Raw genomic sequence first — 18,841 nt, 5'->3', positions numbered from 1 at the left:
GAAAAATACTTTTGCTGGAGGTCGAGGAGAAATTATCAGTTAAGGCAGTGAAGTGCTAAGGCAAGCACAACTCAGGCTGTCCTACCCAAGCTCACATCACCACTGTCACAAAGTCTATCTGAACAGTCACCCACTGCAGGGACACCTCAACTGCACGCTGAACCCTGAGACATCACACAGCCACGCTTCCCACGATGGCTAGCAGAGCCAGTGCTCTGCAAGGCTCCGAGCATCACTCCTTTCCTCTCTCCTACTGCTCAGTTCCTCCTGTCCCATTGCTAAGTTAACGTTTCTCTAAAATCATTATATGTTTGTACACTGTTTTTAATGTGACTGCAAATCCTAAGCTGAGGAGCTGGAGAGAGAACTGAAACCTTTGGCCTTGGCAGAGCAGAGGATTTCAAGAACAGGACAGCAGAAGAAACCAGCTCAGAGACGTGGGCGTTATCGGTGCTATGGAGGGCCTCGCAAACAAGCAGGACACATTTAGACACAATGCCCAGCACGACTTGCAGCCAGAGGAGTGAGTCAAGATGAGGGGGACGATGGTGACGTCTTGTAGCACCGTACAGAGGCTGTATTTGGCACAGCATCTGCAAAACTGCAAATTATGTATCCACAAACTCTTTCGGGCCTTTTGCAGAAGACAAGACAGAATTGTAATGGAAGCAAAGGAGAGAATGGCAGAGGCAACTGGAGAGAGAGCCTTTTCAGAAGAAACTGAAAGTCACAGAAACACGACAAACCTCAAAACAGATGTTAATGCTTATGACACAACCAGAGGCTTCCTAGGTGCTATGGCGAGGAGAACGAGATGTGAAAGGACGGGGCGGGGGGAGTACTTCAAAGGCCAGGGGTGGCAGCATGTTTGAACTCAGAGGCCAAACTGCATCAAGGATGGGATCAGCTGAGGCACCGCTCAGGGTCAGCAAAAGGGTCAGCACAGGAGCAGCAGCAGCCTCTCAGGAGGCGCTGAGGGTGAGCCAAGCCTCCATCCCCTGGCGAGGCCACTGGAGGAGGCACCTCCAGTTCATCTCTAGTAAAGTACAAGGCGACAGCATCAGGCTGGCAGCGACACAGAGAAATTTCTGTTTGCCAGAGTCAGAACGGGAGGCAGCTCTTGGGAGTTTGTCTCCCCAGGCTGGTGCAAGCCAGAGGAGCACCCTGGGAAGGCACAGCGCTGCAGCCTGGAGCTTCTGCTCTCTGTGTGCAACCACCTATGCCACCCTTCACCAGTGCCACTGCTCCAGGCTCTGGATGCCCGCACAGCTTCTACATGGCCAGGTGCTCCCCTGCAACAAGCTGTCTAGCCAACTCCAGCAACCACCAGCTGCATGCCTGCCTGGTGCGTGACCGCCCCGAGTTACCACTGGCTGCACAGACACAGCTTAAGAGACCAAAATCCCAACAGATGCAATGCAGGGAGTAGATGGGCGGCTCCCGCTGTACCCCACAGCTGCTCCACGCTACCGAGGTGCCCGAAGTGCCCCCAGGGCAGCGTGGGCACCGTGGGATAGAGTCGTCGGGGCGCAGCGAGCACCCAGCCGGGCGCGCGGGGCTGGGGGGACACACGCTGCCGCAGCCCGGCTGTTGGCATGAGGGGAGAGCACCCACCCGAGCCAGCAGCACCCCCCCCAGGGGCGCCTGCCACCCCCGCGCTGGCCAGCGCGGCCCAGGGCAGCCCCCCGGCGCAGGGCAGCCGCCGGGGCAGGCAGGGCCTCGGCCTCGGCCTCGGCGGGGCGGGGCGGGGGAGAGGGTGCCGGTGCGGGCTGCGAGGGCAGGAGGCGGCGGGCTGAGGCGGGGGTCCGGGCCGCACCGGGGCCCGGCGGAGGCGCAGGCCGGGCGGCCGCGAGGGCGCGCGGGGCGGGGGGAGGCAGGCGGGCGGGCGGCGGGGCAGCGGCTAGGTCAGGCGGCGGCGGGGCAGGGAGCGCCCGGCTCCCCCCGGCCGCTCCGGCGGGTCCCTACCTTCTCCCGGCCCGCTCCGGGCGCCGCGGCCGCTCCGGCCCTGCGGGTCCCGCTCCCGCCTCCGCCCCCCGCGGCCGCCCGGCCCCGCCCGGGCCCCGGCCGGCCCGGCCCCCAGCGCCCGCCCGGCCTCGCAGGGCCCCGCCCGGCCCCGCGGCCCGCCCCGCTGCCTCCGCACGGCCCGGCCTGGCGGGCCCGGCGTGGTGCCGCTGGGAGGCCGCGGCCAGGGCCGGCGGGGCGGGCCGGAGCTGATCCGCGGGGCCTGGCCCGCAGCTTGGAGGCCTCGGGACCCCCGGGTGACACGGGGACGTCCCCCTTGGCAGCACCGCTCGGCCCCAGCCTTCGAGACACACCCCCCCCGGCGGCCCACGGGGACACCCCGACGTGGGACACACTGCCCAGCGTGGGGTGACCGGCGTGGGGACGTGGGGTGCTGCCACCCCGTAGCCGCCGGGCTGGGGCACAGCCCCTGCGCGCCATGCACCCCGTGCCAGGGTGCTGACAGAGCACCCAGGAGCCCGGCGCGGAGCAGGACGGGCACCTGCCTGTGCAAACCCTCTTCGACTTCTTCCCTACAAAGCGCTGCCGCCTCGCAGACATGAGCAGCGCCGGGGCTCCCCGTCCCTGCTGTTGCCTTCTCCTGGGAGTCTCTTGCTGCCTTGTGGGCTTGAGCTTTGGCAGCAGCTGACGAGTGGGTCTACCCTGTCCATCTGCTGCAGTCTCAGTTTTGCTGCTAGGAGCTGGCTTCGGCTGCCTAGATACACCGTAAAATCATGCCAGAGCACCAAGATGGGAGAAAAACAAATAAAAAAACCCCCACATGTGACAGGGAAGGCCAGTTTGTGCATCACACAGGGATCAGGCACACCAAGTACAGCAGGTCCCGCGCTGGTTTTCCTGGCAGGCCAGAAAAAGCCTCCATGTCCCAGGGGATGCCATCCCTCTGGAACGTGCTGTAAAGCCCCGAGTCTCAGCCCCCAGAGCAGTTACGGCAGTTTGGTGCTTGTTTGTGCATTTAGCTACACTTCTCCATAGCAACCACCCAGATCCCAGCTTGGCTTGCCACCATCCGGGAGCAGGGTGCGCAGAGCGCGTCGCACGCACCACTGTCAGAGTCGTGTCAGTACGTGCACAGGCTGGGCGCTGGCTCCCTGTCTGCTCTCCTGAAGCGGGGACCCACACTGCTTGGCACGGTGCGATGCCGTTGGCAGAGGGCCCAAAGCCGCACAGGGAGCTGGGTGCTCTCTTCCCTGCAGGTACAGTTGCTTGTATACGGTTTGCTGGAGCTGAAGAATGGATGCCAGCCCCTGCCACAAGGTTTTAGATATTGTCCTCTGAGCCCAAAAGTTCTGCTGTTCTTGCCTGTCAAGACAGGTTGTGAGCTTTTTTCGTTGTTCTGATCCTACCTGCAACCTTTCAGGTCACTGCCACAGAAACCCGCATGCACTGCATGCACAGAGTACCATCTGCCCTCCCCACTGGGGTTCCTGCTCATCTCAAGATCCTCAGTCTTGCTTGCAAGGGTTTTGGTTCATTCTTCTGGGCCTGGCTTCACTTTGTTTACATGTTTCTCCAGTGTCTGCATACGGTTCTGGTGCCCTCATCTCAGAAAGGGTAAAAGAGAATGAAAGAAGATTCGGAGGCAGGCAGTAAGGATGCTCAGAGGTATGGGACCAGACTGTACAGTGAACAACCATGTAGGCTGGGACTCCAGCTAGGAGATGGACATAGGGTGGAGGAAGAGGTCTACAAAACCATGAGTGGCCCAGAGAGGATGGGGAGGATTGACTGTTTGCTGTGTCTTCTGACACAAACCTGTCAACTGCTTTTGCCTTGACTGGAGCCTCAAAAGAACGTGAAACCACTGCACTGCAGCTGTTACGTCCAAAGGTTTAGTGTTGTTTTTAGCCCACGCTTCTTGCAACACTGGGGGCTAAGTTCATGGCAAGCCTTTGAGAGGCGTGCTTAAGAGAGTGCTGCCTCGGAAACATTTTGTAACCATGTTTTCACGTGGAGAGCTTGGCCATGGCCAAGTGGAGCTTTACCAAAATGTTCAACACAAAAATATTCAGAGCTGGGAGGAGAATGAGCTGGACAAATCCCAGCCCAGACAGAGTCCTCCAGAAGGTTGTATCTCATAGGAACCCTCTTGTAGGGGAAAAAGCTTGCAACTGAGACTCTAATTTTGCTTCTGCACTGCCAACCCCACAGCAGCGTCTGAGCGTGAGTGACGTGGCCTTCTGGGCTGGCTGTCCTGTTCTAGAGAAGAAATCTCCCGTCCTCTGACTGTGCCCTGGAAAGTAAGGGGAATTGAGACGGTCCTACATTTTCTAGGACCACAAGAGGGCAACATGAGAGCACCCTGCAGCCAGCAGGCTCAGCAAGGCGACCTGTGACACTGCTGGGATGCGGGTGGCGCGGGCAGCTCTGTGCAGGCTAAGCATCACCCTGTCCAGGGACTGCCCAGCTGAATTAGCCAACTGAAGGCTGCTCCCTGGGAGCCCTTTGCTGGCTCTCGGCTTCATACGCATCCTCAGAGGTGAGCGGTTAGCTCAGCCAGCTGAGTGAGTGCTGTGATTGGGGGCAGCAATATCTTCCTGCCTGCAGCAGGTCCTGACAGCAGACCCTTCTGCATGCTGCATGGGTCTGGGCTGTGGGATGCAGGGTGTCTTCCCTCATCCTGCCTGCACATCCACCAGGAAATCTTTTGGGTGAATGTGCACTGATGTGTGGCTTCCAACAGGAGGGTCCAGCATCTGGAGTGATGCTCCCGGGCTTGGCCAGGGGAACAGGTGTTGAACCACACAGGAGTTTGAACATCTCAGCCTCACCATCCTTTTTCACTTCCTTCTGCCACCAAAAGATAAAAAATTAGAGAATCTGAACTCAGCTTTGATTCTAAATGTGGAACTGGCTAGTGTCTCCAGCCCACGCTGGCCTCTGCAGACCGAAATCACTCACAGCCATGGTTAAGTGCACTACCATTCTTGACACTTTTTTGCAATAGCCTATATAAATACCCTGCGAGGGACAGTTTGCTTTGCCTTTCCAAGAACAGGCATGACAGAGAAACAGCTTCTGTTAGCAGGCAGAGCTACCAGACTGTGTGTGTGCTGCTAGGGCTGAAAATGCCACTAGCATCTTGTAGCAGAGACAGAGGAGGAGGTGATGGTGAGGGCCGAAGTCCAGAATATTGCCTATGCGGTAGAGTGGTAGAGGTTGCTCACAAGAGATGAAGAGATGTTTGCAAAAGAGGAGGAACAAGGGGATGTCTGCGGGACACTTTTTGGACAGGCTTGAGACATGGAGAGAGCCAGTGCAACGGAGGGCTGTATGGGGGAGATTGGGATAACCAGCCAAGGAAAAAGAAATCACTGGGGCACATGGGTGGGACTGTTTATCCCTCTGGAGTTATTTATTTTCTATGAAGAATGCTAGAAAGTATTGCCTGCTTAAGGTATTTTTACCATGGAAATAACCAGCTTTGTTTCTACTTTTGCTTCCACTCCAAACCTGCCCACAGAGCCTAAGCAGCATTTTAAGGCCCAGCCTGTAGTACCCCACCTCACCAAACTACGGATCGTCTTCCCTAACCCAATTACAACTTGCATGGCTTGTGCTGTACCTGCCCAGCACACTGCTGGCATCAAGCATCCGCACTTCCCTGTTGCACATTGACAGGACCAAAGTTCAAGGTATTTGTCTCAAAGGAACATCAAATCACCTTGTCTTGCACTCTTACTCATCACCAGTTGTCAGACCTCACCTAGTTGCTCCTGTGCTCAGACTAATAGTTTGTGTTGGCTAGATCAGACCCTTCAGCGAGCCATCTGGTTTGCGTCTGAAGACATAAGGAGGTGGGATAATCCTTGGCTTTTGCCAGCGTGTATCGTTTCAGCCTGTCTGACTACAAATAATCCAAACCAGCTACCAGAAAGTCCCATCTGCACATCAAGATAAATGTGGTATCAGCCAGGAGATGACCTTGGACCACCACCTCCCAGTGCTGCATTCCTACTTGCGGTGTTGCCAACCAGCCATAGCTGTGCTACATATGGGACAAACTGTGTTCAGAGCTGGCCACATCACTGACTGTTTTAAAACTGACCTCCCCCTAACTTCAGGGTCTACAGGCAGCAACTGTCCTTACCTGAGGGAGAAGCATGGCACTTGCACCCAGAGGACTAGTGCCAGGATTCACGTGCCCAGCTTGTGGGTGCAGCAGTCAAACACCAAGGCCTGAATTCATTCTCCCTGGTATGCACTAGTGTCTGGGCATCTCACGTGGGCTGTAGCAACTGAGTCCAGGAGTAAAGGGAGCAGAATTCTCCGAGATGGAGTGAGTGCAGGAGAAGAGCTCAGCAGCTACAGACATACTGCCCAGGGAACTGCAGCCCAGGCACACTTTGTTGTGAATGACTTCACAATTTGCTCAGGGATTAAATACTTCCTCGTTTAATAACCTAATAATTTGGGCTAGTTTGATGCTGGACTGTTGGAAAGTTCACTGGCTGGAGTCATCAGCCAGGCCTCATATAAACGGCTTCCCCCAGCTCTCAGCCAAGTGAGCTGTCCTCATCTTTGGGTCCCCCGGCGGGTGGCTCTTGGCACTACCTTCTTCTGAAGGGCTTTGCTGTTTGTGCGTGTGCCTGAGGCTTTACGCTCGGGGGGCTTCCTCACCACATCTTGTTTGAGCTGGAAATGCACCTGGAGAAAGAACAAAAATAACGGTGTAACACCGTGTGTGTGCTCTGCTGGCTCAGGGGTCTGCAGGACCTGCCTCTGCCACTAGCCTTCGAAGCTGACTCTCGGGCCAAGACAAGCAATAAGAGGCCTCAGCCAGTGTTACGATACAATGTGAACTCAGTTCTTAAATCAGCTGGAAACATTTTTTTTCCTGTGGAAAATGTTGTACCGACAATCAGCTACATTTCTTATGCAGAGAGTTGCTCCTGTGGCAATGCAATGTCCTAGGATGGTTTGGAAGATGAGCTTTGAAAGGCAAGGGACTGAGCTATGCTCGCTCTTCATCTCTTCTCACCAGAGAGTAGAGAAATAGCATTGCTTTGCATCTCTGTGAATATCTAATACACAGGATGGTTTAGGACAGACAGTCCTTTTTCAATTGCATCTCATTAGCTGAACCCTGCTTAATCAGTCTTTCAGCAACCAGTGCTTCCAGCAGATCCAAGCAAAAAAAATCCAGAAAAGAAACCTCCATCCACTACAGCCATGCAAGCAGGTACAAGAGAGAGAAGGGGACAAGGAGCATGCAGGACACAGCATCAGATAAATGGGGAATGGGGAGGCCATACAGAAAGGTGAAACTGGAATGGGGCTGTGTGGGCTTCCTGGGGGAGGGATGGGGTGAACGGTGGGTACGGGAGGTGCTGCAGGGGCAGAGAGAAATGGGGACAGGAGGGCTGCTGTGAGGGAAGATCCGCAAAAATCAGACCATTGAGGAACAAATCAGTTTTCTACAGTAACAGGGTAAAAGGAAAATCTATTTTAAAAAGGAAAGCCAAAGAACTGGGTGCTTAACCTAGCAAAACAAAGGCTAGGACTGGGCTTGACAGCTCTCTATAAATACATCAGGGAATAAATACCAAGGAAGAAGAGGAGCTATTTAAAGCATAACGTTGGCATAAGAACAAATAGGAATAAACTGACCATAAATAAATTTAGGATGAAAATTAGAAGGTTTCTAATCCTGAGAAAAGGGCAGCTCTGGAAGAACTTCAGAGGATGGTTAGGGTGGGATGAAGAGACAGAGGGTGGGAGAACCACTGCAGTGTATTTACAGCAGAGCCAGACCAGTGTACATGCAGTGAAGCAAATTATGTGCCAGGATGCCACAGCCAGGGGGTTCTTGCTGGCCCTTAGAGGAGGCTGCATCTGCGGTCCCACCATGTTAACAAGGCAATGGCAGGGGCAGAAATCACCACCCACTGTTTTTATAACCAATTTCTAGTTGTCCAGCCTGCCCTCAGAAAGGTGCTGTAGGGGCCACACTGGTGTCAAGAGCACTTCAGCTCCCAAAGGTGCTTGGCTGTTCTTTGTTGGCACCCAGTTCCCATCTGTCTTGGGTGCTCTCAGCAGAAAGAAAGACAGACTTCAGCTATGAGTCTGATAATGTGTTTGGTCCCAGGCAGGATGCAGATGATAGCAGAGCACTGAAACCCACAGAGCCAGGGGGTAACGGAGCCTCAGGGAATGGATGCTGTCTCCACATCATCACGTCCTGGAGAGTGGGAAGGATGGAGGGAGACCTGAACAGCAGCAGCCCCAGCCAGCTAGGGGCTCTCCCCACAGCCAGGAGGCAAAGGGATGCAGGACCTGGCACGGCAGCCCAGTGCAGCTGCGAGCACTCAGTAAGGAATTGAGAGGCACGTGGCATTGCCTTCAACCTGTCCCTCTCTGTGAGCTGCGGGGAGCCCTGTGTCTGCCAAAGCAGACAGCCTGTACCCACTGGCAATGCTCTACATCCCATCTCCTTTCTATGCTCTACATCCCATCTCCTTCCTCTACTGCTCACTAGACATCCCCCGCTGCATTTCTTTCTCCCTGGGGTGAAGACATTTTGAGACACCCTCGTGACTATGCAGCCTGACTCACCAGTGAAGGTGCAGCTGGGCCCACTGTTGTTGTTACCGTCTGGGGCTGGTACCCCTCTGCAGAGGCTGTGACAGTGTAAGTGCCAGGCAGCAGCAGCCGGAAATAATCCCCCATGTCACCTGGAACACAAGGTGGGGAGAGAAAGCACTCAGGATGCACAGGGAGCAGAGCAAAAGATATTCCAGGAGGTCTTGCCAAGTGTACTTCCTCGAGGGTGTGTAGCCTTCAAAACCCAGGCAATTTTTGGCCTTCCTTCCAAATCTGCTGGCTACCACAAGGCTGGATTCACATTGGTAGACTGCAAGTGATGTCTCATTAGTGCCACAGAGTAGAGGTCAGTCTGCAAGTAAACACCAAATGAAAGGGGACGGCACAGCAGCGTTGGCTGTTCCTGTGCAGGGAGGCTGCAAATCTGAGCGCTCGCCAGTCAGATGGCAGCAGACCTAAGGGCAATCACAGCTCCAGCCTCGCTCCTTATGTATAACGCAATCTCTAATTCCTGTCATATACAATTTTGCCATATTTGGGTTATCAGCAGGGTTTTAATTGCTCATCAGCTCAGCTGCTCCCTGATTCTCCCTGCATAATGAAGCCCGAGGAGCACTTTGACAGACTGTGTAGTGGTGTTGTTAGGGACAGGGGCCGGCCAACAGTGAGGCAGCAGCATATTATGGATTACTTTGACAATTTGAGTATATTCCCACCTATGGAACTCGACGGGTATTGCAAATTCGAGTAAGCATTACAGGCAGCCTGTGTTATTTAGGCTTAGGTGAAGGTAATTGGTATGAGTGAGACTCGCATGAGTCAGGGGCTTCCAAGGGAAGACAGGGAGGGTGGCCGGCAGGTCAAAGGGAACAATTTTCTCCCTCTGTTCAGTCCCAGAGAGGCTGCGCTTGGCTACTGTGTCCAGTTTTGATGCCCCCAGATCAAGAGAGATGTGGGAGAACCAGAGCTCAGGCCCCTCAACGAGAGCTGGGGGAGCCAGGCGGGCTCAGCGTGGCTGGGAGGAGGCGGAGGGGGATCTGCTCACACCCAGCAGCTACTTGAAGGGCAGCTACAAAGGTGATGGGGCCAGACTCCTCTGAGCAGTGCCAGGCAATACGAGGAGGGGCAGCGGCCACAGATGGCAGCTTGGGAGCTTCTGGGTGGATCAGGCATCACAGCTTCACTTCAAAGGTGGTGCATCCCTGGCACAGGACAGCAGAGAGGCTGTGAAATCTCCATCCTTGAGGGTCAGTGAGAATCAGCTGGAGGGAGCAGTGGCCGATCAGAGCCAATGTTGGGGACAATCCTGCTCCAAGCAGGAGGTTGGACAGGAGACCCCAGACAGCCCCTCTGCGGTTCTGTGATCTCTTGCATATTCCCCTTTCCTACGCAGGTTGGCATAATAAGTGCCAAATATTAAAGTGTTACTGAGTCACAGACCTACATCCAGAAGGAGTTTTAATGATTTCATAGTCTGACCTCTGAAGAGCTGGAATATCGGTTATTTTCTGCAGCCAGTCTGTAATGTCTGGTCCGGTTAGAGAAGGGTGTTTATGAAAAGGAGGTTAAAATCAGTGAGCAAAGGAGAAACCACCACAACTTGGATAAACTAAAGTGGCATTTCATTCTCAGTCTAAATTCGTCTGGCTTGAACTTTCAGTCTTTCATCTTGTTCTGCTGCTGTGTCCTTTGCTATCAGCTATTTCAGCTCTGTGTAGATATTTAGATGCTTGAGTAGATTATTCCCTCAATCTTGTCTTTTGTTATATACAAATGCATTTTCTTCTCTCTCTCAGATAAAATAGGAGCTGACTTTCTGAAGTCCTTTACAATAAGGTTTGCATTCCAGTTCTCACCTCTTTCTTTCCTAAGCCCTCCCTGGACCAGGATGCACAGGCACATTTCTCACAGGTAGTGTTTTTGGGAAGCAAACCATGCTGGCCACACATATTATAGCCTCGCCTGCTAACCTCCTCCCACATACTCAGATAGCCTATGAGAGGCTGTATCCAAAAGGGACAGCATGCAAGGGCACCGACAACCCACCAGAGGTGATGTCATGGCTGATTCCCTGGACAGAAATCACTGCTCCTGCAATGCCGTTGTTGTTCTCGTCTGACACCATCCCTTTGATGCCCTGGTGAACCTGCAGGGAAGGAGACAGACTGCTGGGTCAAGGACCCTCCTTTGCTCAAGACGGTATTGCTGAGCACTGGAAGAGGGCAGAGGTCTGGGGACAACCCCGTCTTTCCCCATACCCTTGGCTCTCCTGGTTCTCCCCAGCAGAGCCAGTCTAGGACACAACAGCATCCCCAAAGACCACCAACCAGAGCACCCAGCAAGCTCCATGACCACTTCCCTTCCACCCCCTAGTGCCTACTGGTCCCCTACCATCAGGGCCCTTGGAGGCCTGCAGGAGAAGGGTGTAGGTCCCAGGACTGCTCCCTTACCTCTTCAATGAAAGCAACAAGGGCCTCCCGGTTGGCCATCCACTGCCGCTCCAGGTCCTCCTCAGGGGGGAACTTATTGCAGCTCAGCTCCAGGGTGATTTCAAAGCAGTTAGTGTAGAGGTAGTTGAAGTCCTGCATGCCTGGAAGAGAAGAAGAGCCTGTGGCCAGGGGAATGCAAAGCCCCCTTCCCTCCCTGCTCCCGTGTCTGAGGCATCCTGGCCCGTGTCTATCTTCTACCAGAACCGTCTTGCTCTTCCTCTTTGCTCCGCACATGCAGCCTCCTCCCTCCATCCAGCGTGACTAGAGCCTTCTTCGCCTGTGCAGCCCCCTCCCCACGTGGCTGCCCAACTCCCTCCTTCAGCCGGATCATTCACCACTCTGCCTTCAGAAGCTCAGGAAGGTTTGGTATCACAGGGGCTGTATGTCCCTTTCCAGTTGCCCTCTGATCTTTTTTCTAGCCTAATCCGCTGATTTTCAGTTTCTTCGTTATGCCTTTTTTAATCAGATTTTTCAGGAGCCAGCAGCTATATGAGAAATGTCTTCCCTTTGGTCACAGTTTTGGGTCTCGATGGAGTTATGCTGTAGCATTTTCAAATACACTAACAGATTAATGCTTCCTTTGTTGAGCAGCACACAGCAGGTCTCTGCAGACCTTGGCTACTTCTGTGGCTCTTTCCTAAGCCATTTCCAGTCTTCCCAAGACATTTCCCAGTCTGAGATGCAGACACCAGCATGGTGTCTAGTAATAGGCACAGTGCCACAGCCCCTCCCCAGCCCATCCTGTCCTGAGGTTTCTCATCTATCCCTTCACCTCTCTTCAGCTCAACACCTTGCTGCGGGTGGTGCTCACCTGCCCAGCCCTTACCTTTGCTGAGCGAGTACCAGGATGCCCCATTCGTGATGCCATCGGCAAAGTAGTCTCCACAGTTCCAGCCACGGTGCATCCAGCTGTGAGCGTATGAGTAGGTCTTGGCCAGCTAGAAAGAGAGCAGCCATCGGTCACCGCTCCAGCACCGTGCGGCTGCAGACCCTGCCTGGCTCTGCATGAAACATCCCCCCTCCTGCACAGACTTCACTGGGGAGTGTGGGAGGGAAGTCAGACAGGAGACAGCTCCTGCATTTTACTGCTGTGAAATACAACACGAAGTGGCCAGGACCTCTACAAAACATAGGCAGATGAAGGCGGAGGAGGAAGAGCAGAAATCTGGCAAGCTGGAAGCTTGCTGATGGCACAGGCGGCTCCTGCCCTGCTCCTGCTGAGATGAGGGGGAGCGGAGGGCACTGGGCCCACACAGGGGCACCCAGCCCCATCAGCGCTGGCCCACACACAGCAAATGGCACTAACAGGGGGAGACGATATGTGAGGAAAACTAACCAGTATCAGTCCTGATGCAAATACCATATATATCAGGGGAATTCGTATTAGGAAAGAGTTTGGGCAACTTCTGGTTCTGGCAACCACTTGTTTATTGCCCTTATTAAGATTACTGCTTATTTTTAGACATGAAGGCAGGACTGAAATTGGGACACTGCATCCAAAGCCTGTCCTTTGTGTAAGACAGTTTAAGAGAGACTGTTGTTTGCATTTTCTAATGCAAACTCTATACCCTTGTATTATGGTTCAGATGCTGGTGTAATCTCGTTCTGTCAGCAGGAAAACAGTTACTTCACTACGTTTCTGACTTCTGAGGCTATGTGGGTATCATTAGCCTACGCCCCAGACTGCAGCCTCTCTACGTCTGGGTCCGAGCACACCCCTGATCCCAGCAAGTCCTGGCAAGCCCCTGCACAGGCTATGCTTCCAGAGAAGGCTGAACTCCAGCTCAGACTTATTTTTCTCATTAACTGTTCTAACGCAGACTTGCTTTTTCTTGTGCTGGTTATTTCCTAATGGAAGCAGTGACTGAAGGCACTGCTTTCTGGGACATTTTAACAATGGAGAAAAACCACAGGCTTCAGCTAGCGCTAGCAGGATCAGCAGCACATACTGATGTGCCGATTCCCTGATGTCTGCCTATGCTCCTGGTGCTCTTTTCGTTGTATTCCTTATTCTTCACCATCCGCAAGCCCGTGCTGGGCACCCACCTCCCTTACCCTGCTCTCAGCAGACCCCCAGCCAGACCCTGCCACCTTTCTAGGAAAAACCCCCACATACGTGCTACAGTGGCGAAGCAAAGCTGGGGGCAGGCTCCAGCTCTGGAAGAGCAGAGTGGTACTAAAGCCACTGGTGATACTGGGGTTATGGGGAACCCAAGCACGGCATGGACGAGGAAGGGGCTCCCGAGGGTTAAGACTGGTGTGTCCATGTGGTGGGACTGGCTCACGGTAGGACTGCCCTGACCTGGCTCACGAGCCAGTGGCTGGCAGAAACACCGTAGTCTGCTAACCGTTATTTCCAACACGTTTCCTGGCTCAGCTCCTGCATGTGGCAGTGACCCAGAGACTCCCAGCCAGCTCACGCACGCTGCACACTGCCAGGGCTGCAGGACTGCCCTCACCTGCCTGGGCCGTGCTCACCTTCTGAAACAACTTGTCGTCCGGGGTAGGTGTGTTGACCGTGCGCCGGTGACTCCTGAACCGCTGGTCCTGAGACTTGTCATAGGGGTAATTTGCCACCACCGCTCCACCGTGCAGATTGGCTGAGAGCACAAAGTTGTAGCTGCTGATCCACTGGATCACAGCCAACGTCTCTGGCTCCACCTGTGAAGAGAAGAGGGCCGGGGACAGGGAGAAGAGCTCAGCCACCTCTGGGCCAGCTGCTGCTCCATGCCAGGATGTGGCATGATCGGTCACATCAGACCCTGCCCCGTGATTTGCCTGCTTCAGCCCTTGCAGCTTCCTCCGCTCTCCACCACCCGCCCTGGTGCACAAAGCTGGCTCCTCCAGCGCACACCCTGCTACAGCTCTCCCAGCACAGCCCCAAAACCCAAGGCACACACATTAGCCAGCATGTGCCACCTCCTCTGCCCTGTGCATTGCAACCTCCTCCCCAAGCTGGCCACGATGCCACCTCTCCTCCTGGCAGAGGTGCAAGCTGTGACACAGGGTAGGATTACATCATTTCTCTGCATGCAGGAGGCACGGGGAAGGAGACAAGCACTGTGCAAGCCAAAGGACAGTATATTTGCTTGGGTGCTGAGCCTCTCTAAGAGGATGCCGTAGCCCTTGCAGCATCCCAGAGCAGTACCTGGCTTTTCCAGTTGTCGGGCAGTGGGATGTGGTGATTTGGCCCGCTGATTTCCCCGCTGTAGTACATGAACGTGTTGAGGTCAGGGAAGTTGCGGTTCAAGTCTACTCCATTGGCGTTGTTCCTCCCTGTCAAGTACCCATTGCTGTCCGGGCCCTGCGGGGCAAAGGTGCATCACAGGGGTGAGTACAGGGTGGGTGCAGGCAGGCTGGGTGTCAGAACAGCAGGGACTGGCCGTCCTAATGGTGCTTTGGTGCCTTTGAGTTGCAACACATGTGTTATTGCTGGCAGGAGAATAAAGAGTATTGGTACTGACAGGGAAAGTCAATAACAATATCTTCGTTTTCCAGCGTCACAGAGAAAGGCACGAGCCAAATAAACAATTTGTCTCAACTAAAGAGCCATGAATAAAATATCTCCCTGAGGTCTAGTGGTACAACGGAATGGGTGAGCTTTTGTGGGGGGGACTAGAGGACTTCCCCCCTGCCCCATCCCTTGTGTCCCTGTCTGCTCGTGACAGTAGCATTCAGCTGCCACTTCCCCAGCCTGGGGCAGAGGATTTGCAGTGACCCTCCTGTGTCAAATAACTTCTGGGGAGGGTAAGGCAGGTGTAGGAAGCCCCCTCCATCACCTGCCAGGGCCACCTGGAGCAGGATACACAGCATGAGCCCTTGGCATGGGAGGTGAGGAGCAGCAACATGGGTTGAGGGGGGCAAATTTGGCAGGGCATGGAGAGGAAAGATGCCCCCTCCCCACAGGCGTGGTAAAGGGGATCCCACAGGGATTTGAAGGGCTTTCTGCCCCTACCCGGCTGGAGGAGGCGATCACTGCCTGGTACCTGCTTGGCAGCCACTTCGTACCCATCGGGGTTCATGGAGGGCATGATATGGATGCGTGTGTCGTGGATGAGGCGGGTGATCCGCTCGTTGCCCCGGCGGTACTCCTCGCACAGGAACTCAGAGAGCTGCAGCAGCAGCTCACGGCCCAGCACCTCGTTCCCATGCATGTTCCCCACATACTTGAACTCTGGCTCCACTGGAAAGAGCAAGAGAGTGACACCATCAGCTGGGGCTGGGACAGGGAGGGGGAAGAGCCAATTCCTACTGCAGGGAGCCTGGGCAAGCCCAAGGGACCCCCAATAAATGGTGTGAAATGGCCCTTTCCCTTGGAAAATGCAAACCTCAGTGAGGGAGAGTGGCACAGTTCTCTCATGGGCTCCCCTCTGTTTTGCCACAGCACCCTTGGGAGCAGCCCAGGCTCTCCACCGGGTTGCTGCTTGCCTTCGGAGCGCACAAGTGGACGTATTTGCAAGTGGTTTGGTCTCAGGCTGGGGAGAGGCAGCACAGAGGAACCAGGGAGCACTGGCAGGATTGCTGCCCCCCTGAGCCCCGTGGTGCCAGGGCCTCCCAGCTCTGCGGTGGGTGGCAGTGGAGGGGACGGGACATTTATTTCACCTCTGCCCTTCGCAGTTTGCTCTCAGTGCCTCTCACCAGCATGGCACATTCCTGGCTCTGCATGCTTTAAGGAGCTTTTCATTACTCTGCAGGACAAAAATCAATCCCTGGCTTGGGGCGAGCTGTGCTCTTTCACTGGAAGGGCACAGTTGCCTCTGGCTGCTCCTTGTCAGCCTGGAGAAACCCTCAGTGGCTTAGTTGAATACGGATCAAACTGTCCCTTGGGCAGCTCCAGTATAAGCAAAAAGGTCTCTTGTCACTGACTTTTCTAAAATGAGGTCTCAAAATACAGATTTACAGACTGCAGGCAGACAGTGCCTGGAGCAGGACTCGCTGCTTTGCTGAAGGAGAGGCAGCACACGTGAAGGACACGTTACGCTTTCCCAGAGGGGCTTTTAAAGTGGTTACTTGTGAGAGAATAAATGTCCCATTGCAGGCTGGAGTCAGCACTGGTAGGATGAGAGACACCAGGGGAATCCAGTTAAAAGGGAAGCCCAACTTTCACATGAAAGGGTCAGGACAAAACAGGGTGTCATTACAAATGCCAGGTTGCCAGAGCTCCCATTGCATCATGAGTTTTCCAGCCACCAGCAGCAATCAGACTCGCAGTGGCAGCACGCAGCCCTGCTGCCACACACGGTGTCACGAGGATCCCTGGGGCAAAAGGCACCGCAGCCCCACGCATCAGACATCTGCTGCTTCCAAAATGCCCCACGCCTTTGCCGTGTGGGGTGCAGACACTGCACCTGCGCATGCTGAAGACAGATTCTTAAAAAAATTCTGATTTTGGCAAAAGATTTTGCTTATCCATATATTTTGATCACTGTGCCTCAGCGCAGGACACCATGGGTGGGCAACATGTTTTGACCTGGTTAGATTTCAGGAGACATGAGAACTCATTTAATTAGGTAATCCAGTTATAAAAACTATAAAAATGTCCTGGAGATATGTGCAGCCTTTATTTGAAAAAAATAAGGTCTCAGCAGGGATTCGCCTTTTCTGCTTTGTTTGAGTCTGCAGCAGGACTTGTCAGGCCCCCTAAACATTATCCATGTGGACACATAAGCCCTAATTACTGCATGTAAGCCCACTAACTCTAGCCTGGCTTTTCAGACTTACTTTCCATGGCCTTCAAGGGAGTCCGCAGATTCCCAAAGTCCTCATGCTATGAGCTGAAAGTGCCAGCTTGAGGGTGGCCCATGCTACAAGCAGGGCCACAGGTCTATGACGCCTGCCTGGGGCAGGGGAGATATTGGTGACCTCCTACGGCCCTTTCAGCTGCTCTCCGGTGGTTCTGCAAGTCTAAAATCCAGTGGCACATTGCCAGTGCCCTCTGCTCACTCCTTGCTTTGAATCAGCCCCTGATGTGCTCTGGAGGTGCCCAAGGTGTCCTCAGCACTGTGCGGGTTTCCCTGTACCGAATGGGGCTGGCACAGAGGTGGTCAGGGTGGGGGAAGCCTCCCATCCCACTTCCCGACACCCCTGAATGTGATGCTCTGGGCTGCAGGAGGGGAGCAGCGTGCCCCATGGCGGCTCTGCCCCTGGTGTAGCATGTCCTTGGGCGAGCCTCCACCAGCTGTGGGGTGCTGAGGGATTTGGGGGGGCTGTTCTGCTGCGGGGGTGCTGGTATGGGTCCCTCTCATCCCTTCAGCGCTCCTGGCAGTTTTCCATGTGACTGGGCTGCCTGGACTTGTCAGCCCCTGTGTTTAACCACATCAGCCAGGATTTGAAAAGGCAAAAAGATCCTGCAAAAAGCAGGCAGAGCCCTGTCTGCATCTGTGGCCCAGGGGCACAAGACGGGGAAGCGAGGGAGTCCTGTGTGCACGTCCCCAGCCCAGAGAGCCGTCTGGTCCCCTCAGCCCCCCAGAGGCACCTGGCTGCCAGCAAGGTCTGGCTTGGCAGTGTCTCCACGCCGCAGAGGCAGCAGCTCAAGGAGCCATTGCTGCCAAGGCTCTGCAGGCCACGTGGCAGCAGGTAGAGATCCCTGAGACCTGCCTGTCTCAGGGGCTGCACAGCCCACGGGGCCGGTGGGGCTGCAGGAGCCCAGCGCCTGCTCTGCCGGGGTCCCTTGCTCACTGCCCCCCTTGCTTTGGGGTCTGGAGGAGGAAGGGCTGAACTCTTCCCTCCTGCCACTATCCAGCAGCGAAGGGTGAAGGGTGGGTGCTCCCTTTCCCTGCCCGCACAACACTGTTTCAGGAGGGCGAGGGTGGCAGCACAGGTGGGGTGCTGGGCTGTACTGGCCCGGGGTCTCGCATTAGCCTGCACTGAAAAATCAGAGCTCTGGCCAAAGTACGCACCTGGGCCACGCCGCAGCTCACGCAAGCACGGTGTGCGCATGCGGGTTTTGCATGCTCTTCCCTGGGCTGGCTGTGGGGTCCCTGCCGGAGCCGGCACCGCCTGACACCCAGGCACCTCTGGGAGTCCTGCCTGGAAGGGGAGATACCCCCACCCCATGCCCAGACGGCGCTGTGTGGCAGGGAGCGTGGCGACGAAGCCCATCCTCTCCGAACCGCCGTCCCCGTCCCCCCGTACTTACGGGGCTCGTGGATGCCCGGGTAGTCGCTGAATTCCAGCACGTAGAGGTGACGGCCCTCGACGCTGCGGCCGATGCTGTAGATGCGGGTGACGTAGGGGCACTGGCTCTGCACGCGGAACAGGGCCTGCACCATCTCCTCGTAGCGATGGTGGAGAAAGCTGAGGGCGGCCGCCACCTCCAGCAGGAGCAGGGCTCCCACGAGGGGCCGCAGCCACCGAGCCATCCTCCCGCGGCGCCGGGCGCCCAGACCAGCTCCGAGCCCCCGGCTCCCTCCCTGCCGGGAGCTTAAAGTGCAAACTCCAACCAGCTCTTTCCAGTTTCCGAGTGCCAGCCCCCTGCACCTGCGGGCGGGGGGCGGCGGGAGCGGGGCGCGCCGGGGCCCCGCGGGGCAGGAATGCTCCCCCCGCCCGCCCGCCCGCCGCGGCCGCCGGCGAGCCCGCTCTCCGCCGTCGGAGAAGTTTCCCCCCGCTCCAGCTCACTTATTAACCGGACAGTAAACAGGCCCCCGCAGCCACTGGCTGTCACTGCAGAAGAAGCGCAGGGCTGGAAAACTGGCTGCGGAGGGCGTCGGGGCTGCCAAGCGCACGGCGAGCGGCGGGGCGGGGGAGAGGAGAGGGGAGGGGGCGGCGGGCGGGGGGATGCCCGTCGC

General features: G+C 55.6%; 2 protein-coding genes across 5 annotated transcripts in view; both read right to left on the bottom strand.

Moving 5' to 3' along the window:
• DNMBP (dynamin binding protein) overlaps nt 1–2,051 on the bottom strand; it is a 36,492-nt gene extending 34,441 nt beyond the window's left edge. For 2 of the 4 annotated variants that reach the window (XM_087766945.1, XM_087766948.1), the window contains exon 1: nt 1,966–2,051. The gene's annotated coding sequence lies outside the window, so the exon portion shown is untranslated. The remainder of the gene's footprint in view (nt 1–1,965) is intronic. The other 2 variants (XM_087766946.1, XM_087766947.1) reach the window with 2 other exon arrangements.
• Nucleotides 2,052–6,401: 4,350 nt separating this feature from the next.
• Nucleotides 6,402–18,615, bottom strand: CPN1 (carboxypeptidase N subunit 1). Its single transcript, XM_009465255.2, has 9 exons — nt 18,193–18,615; nt 15,041–15,237; nt 14,203–14,358; nt 13,533–13,715; nt 11,881–11,992; nt 11,016–11,155; nt 10,612–10,711; nt 8,578–8,696; nt 6,402–6,669 (listed from the first exon to the last, which is right to left on the bottom strand). Exons 1-9 carry the CDS (start codon nt 18,413–18,415, stop codon nt 6,538–6,540), a joined length of 1,362 nt encoding a protein of 453 aa, XP_009463530.2. The 5' UTR covers nt 18,416–18,615; the 3' UTR covers nt 6,402–6,537.
• Between the last annotated feature and the right edge of the window lie 226 nt (nt 18,616–18,841).

The sequence above is a fragment of the Nipponia nippon genome, unplaced genomic scaffold (genome assembly GCF_047370975.1).
Source record: "Nipponia nippon isolate SJK-2023a ecotype South Korea unplaced genomic scaffold, ASM4737097v1 scaffold_3, whole genome shotgun sequence".
Classification (NCBI taxonomy): domain Eukaryota; kingdom Metazoa; phylum Chordata; class Aves; order Pelecaniformes; family Threskiornithidae; genus Nipponia; species Nipponia nippon.
The sequence above is the reverse complement of the archived record's forward strand: the minus strand, read 5'-3'. Positions and strand labels throughout refer to the sequence as shown.

Bases quoted from the DNA above. Each gene is read 5' to 3' on its own strand.
- CPN1 (XM_009465255.2), bottom strand. From the start codon at position 18,415: ATGGCTCGGTGGCTGCGGCCCCTCGTGGGAGCCCTGCTCCTGCTGGAG. The intron at 11,156-11,880 runs GTAAGGGCTGGG...CTTCTCTTCCAG, and splicing joins CTGGTACTCGCTCAGCAAAG to GCATGCAGGACTTCAACTAC. The intron at 10,712-11,015 runs GTAAGGGAGCAG...CCTTCCCTGCAG, and splicing joins TTGTTGCTTTCATTGAAGAG to GTTCACCAGGGCATCAAAGG.